Source organism: Oryzias melastigma, linkage group LG14 (genome assembly GCF_002922805.2).
Source record: "Oryzias melastigma strain HK-1 linkage group LG14, ASM292280v2, whole genome shotgun sequence".
NCBI classification, from domain to species: Eukaryota; Metazoa; Chordata; class Actinopteri; order Beloniformes; family Adrianichthyidae; genus Oryzias; species Oryzias melastigma.
This window is the reverse complement of record NC_050525.1, coordinates 540,796-555,438: the sequence shown is the minus strand read 5'-3', so window position 1 is coordinate 555,438 and position 14,643 is coordinate 540,796. Positions and strand designations below refer to the sequence as shown.

General features: G+C 40.7%; 2 protein-coding genes across 2 annotated transcripts in view; both read right to left on the bottom strand.

Annotated features, from left to right (window-relative positions):
- Positions 1–11: 11 nt before the first annotated feature.
- On the bottom strand, positions 12–764 carry LOC112142495 (heterogeneous nuclear ribonucleoprotein A0-like; the record flags this gene model as incomplete). Its single annotated transcript, XM_024265927.2, has 1 exon — positions 12–764. A coding segment is annotated over one exon (726 nt), but the record flags the coding sequence as incomplete, so codon positions are not given.
- Positions 765–10,082: 9,318 nt separating this feature from the next.
- The window catches only part of LOC112142842, a 20,547-nt gene continuing 15,986 nt past the window's right edge, over positions 10,083–14,643 (bottom strand). Inside the window, exons 4-6 of the mRNA XM_024266439.2 lie at positions 14,195–14,476; positions 10,681–10,787; positions 10,083–10,578 (exon numbers count right to left, since the gene is read on the bottom strand). Coding sequence (XP_024122207.1) covers positions 10,343–10,578; positions 10,681–10,787; positions 14,195–14,476 — 625 coding nt within the window. The 3' untranslated portion in view covers positions 10,083–10,342. The remainder of the gene's footprint in view (positions 10,579–10,680; positions 10,788–14,194; positions 14,477–14,643) is intronic.

Genomic DNA, 14,643 nt, shown 5'->3' with positions numbered 1-14,643 from the left:
TTGTGGCTAGACTCACTGCACCCCCACAAAAATATTTTCTAACACATGTCTTTCATGATTTCAGACTTCTCGACTTGACCATACTGAGAGAAGTATTGGGTGAGGTGGAACTCAAAGATGTCATTCTTCAAGCCACCAACAAAGGTTTTATTCCTCATGCCATTGGCAGGAGGTTCAGGCTCGTTACATTGTGTTTTTTCAACGGTCTGTTTGGCTTCCACCATGTTACCGTCAACTGTGTGTAAGCCGCCATATCCCTCGTTACCGATATATCCTGCGCCATTTCCATAGCCATTGTATCCAGCGTAAGAGCTTTCCTGGTCAGAATTCTCGGGGCCGTGTGAGACGCCATATGTGTTGTTTCCGGGATAATCTAAGCCATATTGGTTTCCCCCCATGACTCCTGGAGACCTTTTGTCTTCACCCTGTATTTCTTGTTTAGTCAAAGCTTTCTTCACTTCAACTTGGTGTCCATTGACTGTGTGTAACTTCACAAGCACAGCTTTGTCTGCTGCTGAGGCATCTGTGAAGTGCACAAAGCCAAATCCTCGATACTTTCTGGTCTCCAGATCTACCATGATTTCCGACTTCTCAACTTGACCAAACTGAGAGAAGTATTGAGTGAGTTGGAACTCGAAAATGTCATTCTTCAAGCCACCAACAAATATTTTCTTCCCCATGGCATTGGCAAATTTTTTGGGCTCATTACTTTCTTTTTTTGCAACAGTCCGTTTGAGTTCCACAGCGATCCCGTCGACTGTGTGTGGGCGTGTGTTGATCAGCAGCTGCTAAACGTGAACTGTCATCAACTGTCAGCAGCAATCCAGCACTGATCCTGTTCATCTTCTGGAGCATTTTAAAGAGGATTCTTCTCAGGATAGGTTCTGCTGTCGTAAACCCGAACCCTCCGGACCGGATGTCATGTGGAACACTGGACTGAATGTGAGCGGGTTTCAATCATTTGAAGACAATGTGAGCATTGTGTATTTGTAGTCATCACCTGTGTTTGAATGTAAATGTTGTGTTTAGAAGCTCGTGTGGTGATGAAGCTCCAGCTGTGTGGAGCAGTGATGGAGGAAGGTCTCGTTACAGACTGTGAGTGTTTGGATCCTCTTTTCTTCATGTTTTGATGGACTTTTTTCACCTTTTCCAGTAGGAGTTGGTTGTGCTTTTAATCTGCCACTATTTTACACCACTATATTTGATACCATTACATTTTAACTTGACTGTTAAAGAATTTTAATGTGTCTCTCATTTATTAACCCGTTTTAAATCCTATTAATCCTCCAGAACCAACTTTACTAAACAGTTTTAGATGTCATTTCTGAAGCTGTTCTTCAGTGTGTGCTTTTCCTTGCAGCGTGCCTCTTTTGTATTGTTGTGATTCGTTTTATCTGGGCCAGTTGCATTTTAAGTGTGTTTTCCAGCTCTGAGTTTGTACTAAAACTACTGCTGGTTGTGTTTTTTGTTTCTGCCCAAATTAACCTCTGAAATCTGCTCCTGCCTCGTCCAGTTCATTCTCCTCCTGCCTTTCCACTGTGCAGTCTCATTGTTGCATTTAGCTTCACGACTGCTACATAAGATTTTCTTTTAGAATTTTATTTCCAAATGTGAGCAGACAGACAGGCTGTATCAGGGCAGGCTTGTTGTCAGACCAGCGTTTAGTTTAGGTTCTAATAATCATGTAGCTGGAAAACTTGCAATGAGGTTTTTAACACGTTCTTGTGGCATTTTTCAGATCATGGAGGAAATATAAAGAAATTGAAGCTTAAACTGCATTTGTTAGTATTTCTTTATTCAAATTGTGGTAAAACCAGGAGCAGATGAGAAAATTATGTTTAAAAAGATCATATTTGTGATGTAGAAAACACGCTGGACGGGTCACAGAGCTCCCTGCTCCACATCCACCTGCAGACAAATCAAAAACCCAACATGATTGAGCTCCTCAAACACTTCTGACATCAAATGTAAAATGCACTTATTTGAGATCCATATTCTGAACAGCTAAAGCATTCTTTAACCAGATGATGGCAGTACAGGACAGAATCAGGGTCCATCCAGGTTCCTGCAGGACTCGGGTTCTAGTCGGAGTTCTCTGCTGAAATATTTGATCATCTCTTTAAAATGGACTTTGAAGAAGTGGACTCTGCTCTGAGGACTGATCTGGTTGCTGTCATCTCTCAGCATTCACCTGTCAGTCTGGAGATCTTGAAAACCCAAATGAGTTCAAAGCAGTTTGAGGTCAGAGTTGAACTGGAGGTCACATTGGACCTTCTCTGCTGTTGATCCTGGTTGTGTTCAGCCTATTAGAGCTTTAAGAAGCAGCTGAAGGTTTTGAGTTCAGAAGGACAACAGTTCCAGGATTTGGATCCATCTTGATGAGATCATCCACTAAATCAGGTGTGATGGAGCAGGAACCAGAAACCCAGCAGAGTTGTCCTACCTTCAGGATGGAGATGTACCTCCTAGCACGTGATCAGGGAGTCTCTGCAGAAACATCTCCATGAGGTGGATCCAAGCCAGATCCAGGAGATCCAGGTAAGTCCTTCTCCATAGGGAGAGTCTGACACTGAGTCACCTGAGAGGAGCCACACATGAAGAGAGCTTCACCACACCTGCTCTGCTGCTGCACTTTCCCATCATTCCACCAGCAATCCAACTACAAAAACCGTCTGAAGATCCCAAAGTGACGTGTGGAAACACAGCAGATCCTGGCTTCATGTGAGAAGGTGAACAACCCAAAACAAACTTAAAGCAAAGTCTCTGTTAGATCCTGAACAAGTCTTCTTTTTCCTGCTGCTCATGTGATCTTTGCTGGAAGATCAAAACACTTTGAAAAGGTTTACAAATGTAGTAATTTTCTAAAAATGCCACTGTGAGAGAAATGTTTTCTTTGAACCTTGAACATGAGAGAGCTCCTGGTGAAATAACAGCTCTTTGACAAACTGGAAACCTTTGACCATCAACCAGAGAGAATCCACTGATTTCCTGATCTGGAGAACAGCGCTTTAGCAACACTTTACATTCCAGAGCTGCAAGTTAGCACAAAGCAGCTTTTCTCCACTCCAGAACCCTCTTGATCCCAGATCTGCTTCCAGCTCTGATGCTGCAGCTGGAAAGGTCAAACTGGGTTTGGGTTTTTTGGGTAGGAGGTGTGGTTCTGGCCGTGTCTGTCCTGAGTTTCTGTGGGTTCTGGATGCTTTAGTTTGAGGGAGTTTTAGGAAGAGAGTGGAGTGGGGTGCTGACATGTTTGAAGTCTCTCCTGAAACCTCAGATGAAAGTTTGATGTGGATTTGGACCAGAACCAAATGAGATGAGGCATTATGCACCTAAAAACATTTCTCCGCAATTTTTTTTAAGGAAATAAAAAATTTGCAAATGCAAAAAAAAGTTTTCAAACGCAAAAATATTTATTGCAAGCAAAAAAAAAAATTGCAGACGCAAAAAAAGTTTTTCAAACAAAATATTAAAATAGTTTATTTGCAACACCTAACATTTTGTTTGCAAAATTTTGATCTCAAAACTTTAACTTTTGCCTGCAATATGGTGGCACAGATTTCACTCCATAGAAAATAAGCTTTTTTTTGCAGCAATGCAGCAAATCCAATTTATTTAAAGATAAACTCCATCCATGAAGGAAGTCCAGGAGTTCTGCGAGAGATCTCCTGCGAAATCTTTCACACAGCATATGACAGTTCTAAGTCGGCCTGAGACAGAGCAGAGTGCTGTGCAAAGCTGGAGAGGGATAAGTGCAGGAAGTTTTTTCCGGTGCTCCCAAAATTTGTGGGCGGTCAAAGGGGGTTGTAAACACTAGTTTTTCATGGTTTTGAAAACGTTTTTTTGTCTGGGAAATTATATTATTGCAAATCCAACAAGACACGAGGAGGCAGAGTATGCTGCTACATAAATAAAAGGTACTGCAACACCATTAGTGGGCGAGAGGATTTGTACTCCGAATATTGAACTTTATCGAATCTATCTCTCTTTGGCCTTTTTACTTGCCGCGTGAGTTCCAAAAGCTGTTTTTTTTTACTATTGTTTACGTGCATCCTCGGGCTGACGCTGCAGCCGCCGCACAGCTGATTGGTGACGTCACGCACCGTCTTGACAGTATTTGTCCTGAAACCCCAAAATTTATGTTGGGAGATTTGAATCATTGTCAACTTACTGACACTCTTAAGAAATATGAACAGTATGTCACTTGCACTACCGCTTCCTCCGCTGGGATCCTCCTACCATAACTGCGTATATCTGATGCCGCGCTATATCCCTGTCTTCAGGCGTCTTCCTTGGGAGGAAAAGACTGTGAAATGTTGGTCAAAGGATAACATTTCCACTCTTCAAGCCTCAGTCGAATGTAAAGACCGGGACTACTTCTTTGAGTCATGTGATGACGTTGATTTCATCTGTGAAACTATTTCTTCATACATCACTTTCTGTGTTGATTCTGTTGTCCCATCTAAGAAAGTTGTTATTTATCCAAATAACAAACCATGGGTAACAAAAGAGCTGAAATCAACCATAAATACAAAGACGGTGGTCTACAGGGGATCCATTGGAGAAAAAGTCTGTCTCTATGGAGGTAAAAAATGAGATTAGGAAGGCCAGACTAAAATATAAGGACAAAGTTGAAGCCCTGTACAGTAGTGGGGACATCAGATCTGCTTGGAGGGGCATTAAGAATATGGCCTCCTCCCATGTTAAAGAGGACAGGAAGCCAGTATCTGTAAACGGTGTACATGACTCTGAATTACCGAGCACATTCAATGCCTTCTTTTCTCGTTTTGAAAGAATGGATGTCTTTAAAAATTTGTCTCACCATAAGATTTCTCTCAAGCAGGATAATGAAATAGTAATTTCACCAAACCAGGTCGCTGCCTTATTTAAAAAGGTTAAGACTGGTAAGGCAAAGGGCCCTGCTGGCATCTGTGGCCGTACCTTACACCACTGTGCCACCCAGCTCAGTGTTGTTTTTTGTAAACAGTTTCAACAGTTGGGCAAATTCATGTCTTATTTAAGACATCAACTGTGATACCTCTTCCAAAATCGAGGAACTCAAAAACCCCTAGTGATTTTAGACCGGTGGCACTGACATCACTTGTCATGAAAAGTTTTGAGCATATTTTAAAGTCTTTTATCTTGTTCTTAACTGAAGGGAAACTGGATCCTCTGCAATTTGCATACCAGTCTAAAAAGGAAGTCGAGGATGCTAAACTCTTTTTATTGAACACTGTTTTTAAGCACCTTGAGAACTCCAGGGCTCATGTTAGACTTTTATTTGCAGATTTTTCCTCTGCTTTTAATAGAATGCAGCCTCACATTCTGATCCAAAGGCTTGGTTCTGATTTTAACCTCCCAGATCAGCTTCTTTTATGGATTTTAAGTTTCCTTACCGACCGGTCTCAGCGGGTTCTTGTTAATGGAGAATTATCCCCACCTTCTATTTGTAACACTGGGTCTCCTCAGGGGTGTGTCCTTTCCCCTCTCCTTTTTATCTTGTACTCAGACAGTTGCAGATCTTCAGAAGAGAACAGATTTTTAATCAAATTCTCCGACGACACTGTTCTAGTGTCTCTGTTATCTGCAACTGAAACTAACCACGGACCTGCTTTATCGCAGTTTGTTGATTGGTGCGACACCAATTATCTTGATTTAAATGTGGAGAAAACAAAGGACATGGAGATTGATTTTAGACGGGCTACATCGCATGGTCTTAGTGTGATCCATGGGGAGCAGGTGGAGATTGTCGATAGCTACAAATATTTAGGCACTGTATTGGACAACAAACTGAAATTTCACCTGAACACAGACGCTATTGTGAAGCGACGGCAGCATCACGATTTACCTGCTGAGGAAGCTGAACTCTTTTAATGTGAACCAAACCATTCTTAATACTTTTTATTGTTCTTTTATTGAGAGTATTTTAACATTTTCATTTATTTGCTGGTTTTATGGTCTGTCTTTGAAAGACAAAAACAAACTGCAGGGGATTGTAAAAACTCGCTCTAAAACAATTGGTGTTAGACTGAGGGACCTTCACTCTCTGTGGAAGGTACAGGTGCTGAAGAAAGCCAAGAGCATCCTGGGACAGCCCCAGCATCCTCTGACTCCTGACTTTGTTTTGATGCCCTCAGGGCGTCGATTTTATGCTCTGTCACGAAAAACCAATCATTTTCCGCAGGCTATTGTGCCCTTAGCAATTACGTTGTTGAATTTAGATAAACGGATATTTGAGGTCATTGCTGATGTGACATTGTTGTGTGTTGTTGTTTTGGAGCTAAGGAGCACTCATTTTAAACTATGATGGTCTGACACATTAATGTGATTGTGTTGTGTGTGTGAAACTGCACTGGAAGTACCACAAATAAATTGCCCTCTGGGACCAATAAAGTTTTCTGAATCTGAGTCTGAAAATCCTTCCGTGAAGCTGCCGGTACAGTAATGGCACGCTACAGCTCAATAAGTTTGGAGCAGTCAAAATGCATTCAGCGACGGCGTGGAAGTTTTCATACTAGCCCCTTTGTCGCTCATCCTTGTCACAAGACCTGTTATCAGACCCGACAGAACTGCTAGAAGATTGAAAGTGGCGGACAAATACTTTTCCTGCTGAGACAGAATCCGTGGATCATTTGTTTTTCAAATTAAAATCCAAAACGAAAAAAGATTTTTTTTTTTTTTGTTTTTCAATTTAGAATCAATAATTTTTTTTGTAATGTGGCCACAAGGGGGCCCAAGCCAGGGTCTCATTGTGCCGGTCCCAAGCCCGGATAAATACAGAGGGTTGTGTCAGGAAGGGCATCTGACGTAAAATCTTGCCAAATCAAATATGCGAATCAGACCTACGAAATCCATACCGGATCGGTCGAGGCCCGGGTTAACAACGACCGCCATCGGTGCTGTTCACCGACAGGGTGCCGGTGGAAATTGGACTACTGTTGGTGGAAGAAGGAGAGGAGGAAGGCGGGTTCGTAGGGAGAGAGAGAAGAGGAAAGTCACTAGTGTTGGACTGAGAGTTGGGACTTTGAATGTTGGAACTATGACAGGAAAGGGTAGAGAGTTAGTGGACATGATGCAGAGGAGAAAGGTAGACATACTGTGTGTCCAGGAGACCAGGTGGAAAGGTAGCAAGGCTAGAAGTTTAGGAGCAGGGTTCAAGTTGTTCTATCATGGTGGAGATGGGAAGAGAAATGGAGTAGGAGTTATCCTAAAGGAGGAGTTTGTTAGGAGTGTTGTGGAGGTAAAAAGAGTGTCAGAGTGATGAGTCTGAAGATAGAAATGGAGGGTGTCATGTTCAATGTTGTTAGTGGGTATGCCCCACAGGTAGGATGTGAGCTGGAAGAGAAGGAGAAGTTCTGGTTGGATCTTGATGAAGTGATGATGAGCATCCCTGGAAATGAGAGAGTTGTCATTGGTGCAGATTTCAATGGTCATGTTGGTGCAGGAAACCAAGGTGATGAGGAGGGGATGGGCAGGTTTGGTATCCAGGAGAGGAATGTAGAAGGACAGATGGTGGTTGATTTTGCAAAAAAGATGGAAATGGCGATAGTGAATACATTCTTTGAGAAGAGACACTGATAAAGGACACCATTGTGGGGCTCCAGGTTATCCCAGAGAGGGCATAGCGTTTCCGCCCCATCACCATGCACTAGTGGCGATGTCAGTGCTACAGCCACTGTTGTCCCCTGGCTCCGCTCCCCCTGATGCCTGAAGTATCTGCACTCCTCAATGGGACAGGGGCGTTGGGAGAGCGCATCAGCGTTGGCGTGTTGCTGTCGTTGTCGGTGTTGAACAAAGAAGTCGCACACCTTAAGCACCTCAATCCATCTAGACACCTGGCCCTCCAGCGGACGGAAGTTCAGCAGTCAGATGAGGGAGACATGGTCAGTCTTAAGCATGAACCGAGGGCCAAGCAGGTAAGTCTGAAAGTGCTTCACACAGCTAAAACCACATCTAGTAGCTCTCGTCTAGTGACGCAGTAGTTCTGCTCTGGTTTCTTGAGGCTACAGTTGTAAAAAGCCTCCACTCTCTCCCCACCTTCTCCTGGCTATTTAAGATTATGTGCTCACACAGTAACGGATGCTAACACAGTGGATAACACCTTCAAGTTTAATTTTGGAAGTACAAAAACATAGCATGATTTCAGACACAAAGTTTTACAAAAACTCAGTGAGGAAGGAGAAGGCATGGGGCCTGATTGTTTAAGCTTTGGATGTTGATGACACAGGTGAGCAGGAAAAAGCTCTCCAGGGGGAGGGGGACCAGAGACACAGCAGGGACGATGTAAACTAAATGAGGGTCATGAGACAGACTCCCCACGCCACAGAGACTGGTGTAAATCCAGGGAGAAATCTCTAAGCTGAGGAGACTGAGAACACCAGGCAGGAAATACAGGATTTTCTACCGATTTAGCAAGAGGTCATCATATTTTGTGGATTCCTAAATCTAGGATCATTCATTACAGCCACTAAATGATCAATTTTAGAGTTTGTATCCAGAAGGGATCAAGACTGGCTGTGTTTCAGGAAGGTAAACTTTTCCTTTTTGGATGTCGTGTGCATACAGAATGACAAACTAAATGCAAGAATTAATGAAAATAAACTATTGTTAATGGTAACAAATCGTATTTTATGATATTTAGTAATGGATATACAAACAATACAATTCAATTAAACATAGATTATATTAATATCAAAAGAGCAAAAGAAGTCAAATTTCTGGGGGTTATTATAGATGAAAAGATAATTTAGAAATCACAAGTCAACAATGTCAAAACCAAAACAGCAAAAGCAACTGCAGTATTACACAAAGTAAAATAATAAATCCCTATATCTATTATACAATTCCTTGATTATGCCATACCTGAACTATTGTATAGAAATTTAGGGTACAACTTATAAAACATTTACTCATTCAATTTACATGTTACAAAAAAAAGCAACAAGAATTATGAAAAGAAGTCATTATAAGGACCCGTCTGATCCAGTATTTATAAAATCAAAATGATTAAAATGTTATGATCTTGTTAACTTTAATATTTTAAAATGTATATTTAGTGTAAATATATAAATGCCTTCCTCCTGATTTAATGAAATAAAACATGAAAAGAAAAAAACAAATTAATCTAAAAGGGCATGAAATATTTATTGAGCCAAAACAGAATACTTCTGAAGGAGTGATGTGAATCAGTGTATGGAGTCAATAAATGGGGTAAATTGAGTACATAAATTAAAAAAGGCACAACAATATTTAAAAACTACATTAAAAATAGTATAATCAATGACTATAAATCTATCTAGTATTAATAAAAACTAACCATCCCGAGTTATGGAATTCATGTCACACTGGTTCATGTTTGTAATAGTAAATTTTGTTTTTTCTTTTTTCTTTGTTTTTCTTTCCTAATCTTCTACTATTTTAATCTAAATCTGCACTGATTATTCAGAGGGTGAGAGTTCACAGGACTGAAGATGACCTATTTATCGAGGTGGAAACTAAAACACCCAGAACATCCTCCAGAGATCAAGTCCAACATCAGTCTGATCCAAATGATGACATTTTGATTGGTTTACTGACTTAAACCCATTAATACCTCAATTTATTTCCATGTATATAAAAAGATTTTCTTCAGGGTTCAAACTGATGCTAAGTTAAATCCTGGAATAAATGGCACATTCCAAATGAGTGACCATTGACTGTATATGAGACCTGGACCGGGTCAGAGTGACTTTCATCTCTAATGAAGTCAATTCAGTCATTTTTAGTGATTTGGATGCCACCATCTTGCAGCCAGATGTTATCAGGAAGCAGTGATGGATCCAGGTTGGTCTAAGTCGTTGTTTCTATGGAAACCACTCTAGCCAATGCAGGATGAGCTTGTTAGAAGTCCACACTCCTACCACCTGAAGGAGAATCTGTCTAGCAAACATTTTGAACGTTGGACATGAGACCACATCCTTCTATTAAGACCTCTGATTGGTCAGTCTATAATTTGAATTGCTGGTGATAAAAAAAAATATGAAGAAAAAAGTAGGATTAGCAAGAACTTATTAAAAAAGGAATGATTATAATGATAAATAAAGTGAATGAGTAACAGCTGTTTACTTCTGTATTAAAGTCTATGGGATTTTGGCTTCTTGGAACCAGTGGGTACTTCCTGTTAGGAACGCCAGAGGGAGGGGTCACTCAGTCCAGTTCTCATGTACAGTCAGTGTCAGCGACATCAAAGGGTGAAAGTGCACACACACACAAAGCTGTGGGTTAGTCCAATATGTGTAGTGATATGCTGCTAACTTCGTAGCTGTAGATACATGTTAGTACTGTCCTGCAGAGCTGTCTGCAGGCTTCAGAGGTTTTGATCAAATGTTTTCGGTTTAAGCGCTTTCAGAAGTTCTTTATATTCCGATGACTTCCTGGAGTAGAGGTGATCTTTCTGCCACTGCTGGAGTCTGTCCCCCTCCTCCTGCCCTAACAGCCCCATCTTCTGGTATCCCTGCACTAACAGCTGTCCTCCAGTGTCGTGGTATGTTCTGGTGGCTTCCCTGGACAAAATGTTCTGCCTGCGTTTAGAGGTCCGGATGTCTGAAATGTTCAGATACAAAATGTAGAAGATGTTCTACCACTGATCTCAGAAACTTACTGACTCATTCAGGGGGTGGCCACAGACGGAATGGGCTAGTTTACCTGCATCCTTCCTTAGTTTCTCTGACATCTCAGGATTGGATACGATCAGTGACATCTTCAACAGTTTGACTTTATCCCCTTGAAGAAGAACGTCAGCAAGCTTCTCCCTGAGTGAAGAGAAGACATCAGGGTTTTTTCAGCACAGAGAATTTAGCGCCAGCTTGAACACATGATCAAGTGTTCCCAGGCCTTGATCTTTCAGTCATTTATAACTGCAGTTGCACACATTCACCAGTAAGGGCGAGTGGCGCTGTGTCCAAATTAGAGCTAAACTGAGGCACTCCAAGCCAATGGTTGGGCCCGAATTCCTCCTCAAACCCCTAACTACTAAAAAGCTCGATTTGGAATTAGTAGATTCGAACAGCACTAGAAAATGGAAAACGCACTATATAGTGATTAGGGAGAATTCGGACACAACCAGTAACTTCTGCTCCAACATAATCACAATAGTTAAATCCTGTTTTAAGTGTAAATAAGAGCAGAAGAAAAAGAACAAAAGAGATTTGGACGCATTTGTCCGTAAAACACACGGAGAGTGATGACAACGGGATCAAAAAGAGTGAGTATTGTTTTTTCTATAGCCGTTTACATCTAGCTATACAGAAATAGATAAGTCTGTATTCCAACTTGACTCATGTTAGTCAAATGTATTTGTTTTAGGGGCTGTAACGATTATCCGGGTGCTTGAATACTAAGAATATTTGTGACGTCCAAGATCGCTGATTTGCGATCTTTAGAAATATAGTAGAGTGCAATGAAATGTCATCAAAATATCATCTGTAGACAATGTATTTTTGCTCTGAAATGCAGATTATGTTGGATTTTAAGTTTATGAACTAAAACAAAGCCGAAAGAGCCGCGGTACCGCCACCAGAAGTAAACACATCTTCGTGACGGTGAAGCTTCCTGTTTTCAAAGTACAACTAGCGAGAGCTTTATTCTGTTCAGAAACTGAGACTGAAGTTCTGCTTACAGACATAACTTCTGAAACAATGAATCAGCTTTAACATTGGAGCTCCAGTGTTAAAGTCCAGTACCATTAAGGCCCCTTTAAATAGGAGTGGGCGGGGCTGCCCAGCAGTGCCAGATTCTTGTGGGTGGCCAGGTTGACTGCTGGGCTCACACTGTTTGTGCAGCAGCTTTGAGCCATTGGGGTAAACTTGTTTTTATTTTTGATAATCATGTTTGTTTTGTATTGTCTTTTAAATACTTTTAATTTATGTATTTTATGACAGGTCTACGGTATCTGAAGGCAGACCTACAGGGTAAATGACTGGCTGTGGGTCCTCGATACCACAGGTATGCAGTATTTTATTGCTTTGATATTTTGAAGAACTGGGTATTTTAACAAATATTGATTGTTTTTATTGTTTCCGTTCCCCAGTCATCATACCGCTACCTGCTGTCCTTTTTATGTTGTGTTTTTTTAGTTTTACAACAGTTAGTCTGCTGGCACAGACTGGTTCTTTTAAACTTTTTATCATTTTTATTTTTGGTCACTTCCCAGTCTGTAATTTCTGCTTTTTTAGCATATGCGTGTTGTTTGTAATTTTATTGTTTTTACCTATTTATCTTTTTAAAGTATTTGTTGTGTTCACAGCAAGTTGCTGCCATACATTTGTATTTTATCTCGGCTCATGACAACAGTGGAAAATATCTAAGACCAGAACTACAGTCTGATCAATAAATATTGTCAATCTATTTGAGCACGCATGTTTGTGATATCTGTATAGTTAATGGTTCCACCTGCAACGCTTAGAACGTAAAATGTGTAACTTTGAAGATAGAAAACTGTTGAGAACACTTTCAGGTTTTGTTAAATGAACCAAAACAACAATGATTTTTAAATCATTTTTAAGTTGTTTATCTTACTGCTGAACTAAACCAGAAGGTTGATTAGAAAAGTTTAAAATAACATTTCTTTCTATCTGAATGTTTGTGTTGTTTTTTTTATTAGTTTTGTTTATTCTGATCTCCTGTTCTAATAAAGGTATAAATGATGGTGATTTAAAAAACAAATAATTTCAATTTTTAACCATCCAGTATACAGACATACACATAGCAAAATAGAAAATGTTTAAAAAGTAACAATCATGGTTCGATTCGTGAATCGAATCGGATCACCAGTAACGATCCACAGCCCTATACGTTTTACAGGTATGGAAAATCGTAAAATAAGCAGCTTTTTTCAAAAAAAGGGAAGACTAAAAACCAGACAGGTGGAGTGTATTCACGTTAAACACTATTAAAAGCTAAGATGCTTCCTGTTTCGAGTTAACTATGAAAATGGATTGTCGATAGTAAATTCTCTTAATGGAAACACCACAATTTTGAAAAAAATGCATTTACCAGAAAAAAAGGTTTTGCGCTTAGAGGAGGTGGTTTTTGGAGCGTATCGAAACCATAGCGTCACAGCTCATCATAAGTTGCTATCATACGGAATCGTACAGCTCCTCCGTAAAATCACAAGATTTCCTCATCACTTCAGCTGTAGCCGCGCTTTTGTGGCTTAGAGCCCAAATAAGATGCAGACGTCTCCTTTGAGGAAGAGCGCGAGTGCCGTGATAAACTTAAATGGATCTTGTCGTGTTTTCAAACAGAAAAAAGGGTCCAGCTGCTCACTTGTTAGAATGGCTATTTTTTTAAATGCAGCTGAGCAGGATTCTCACGTGCATCTCAGACTAGGTGTGTTTGAGATCACCCAGCGCCTCGCCTGCATCGTCGGCAAATGGATCAGGAGGCGGCGGGGAAAGGCGCCTAAGATGAAGGCGAGACTATACGGTACTGTACTGTATCTACACGCAGTGCTGCAGCTGAAACTGCACTTACAGCACCTGTCCAAACGGCTTTTTTCAGCACTCAAGATTGTAAGATGAAGTTCAAGTTATACAAACTTAAACGTCCTCCAGGAGAAGCAGAACAATGTTTCCAATGTTAATGATCTGAACATTTTAGTTAGAACTTCTCCTTTAGAGAATCCATGTAACACTGGATGATATTAACAATCTCATTATTTCACTGATACATTTACAGTATGTGAACTGGATAAAGATTAATATACATATATTCAAAACATTTAGTAGATTATTAATGTATTTCTAAACAAATGTGTATAAATGCGTAAACTTAAAATTGAATTGAATTGAGGAATCTAAATAATCGAAAAAAATTGGAATCGAATTAATTCAGGCTCTTGTGAATCGAATCGTTTCTGGAAATTATAGTCGTGTTTTCACACAATCCCATGTTCAGTAAATGTTCATGGATTTGTTAGTTTCCATGAGGTGTTATTTACTAAGAAGCACTTAGAAGAAAATAAAGAGATAAACTTGAAATGAAATAATACAAATTTTTCCGTTTTTGTAATACATTTGCTGTCAGGAGAAAATGTTATGGTACATGAATCTGAGGTCGCGATGAGACACCACCACCACCTTATTTTAAGCCAGGAAAAACCCCGAACACCCTGAAGGATGAGTAGACGGAGCTCGGCTCCCTCAGAGGAGGCTCTTACCTGACTCTCTGAGCCTCTTTGCTGTTTCCGGTGGTCAGGACCTGCAGGTGGTCCTGGGTGAGAACTTCTCTGCACAGCCCCTGGTTCCCCTTTACATCTATCATCTCATAAAGTCTTGGGTGGTACTTTTGCAGCTTCTCTTTCAGCTCTTTGTTTTCGGGTTTCATCAATTCTCTGTGAGCTGTTTGGAAGGTGTTGATGGGGGGGATGTGATCTGCGTTCACAGGAGAACTGCTGTTCTGGTTGGAGGTGGAGCCTCTGGTCCTCCGGACACCTTTGATGCTTCAGGAAACAACAGATTTGATTGACTCCAAACATCAGTGTAACCTTCAGCATCTGTTTCGTTAATACCAAAACCGACTGTTGTCATGTCTGAGCTCCTCTCAGCCCCTCCTTTTCCCTGCCTTGCTGAGCTGCCTTGATTGCTCATCTGCCTCACCTGTGCTGTC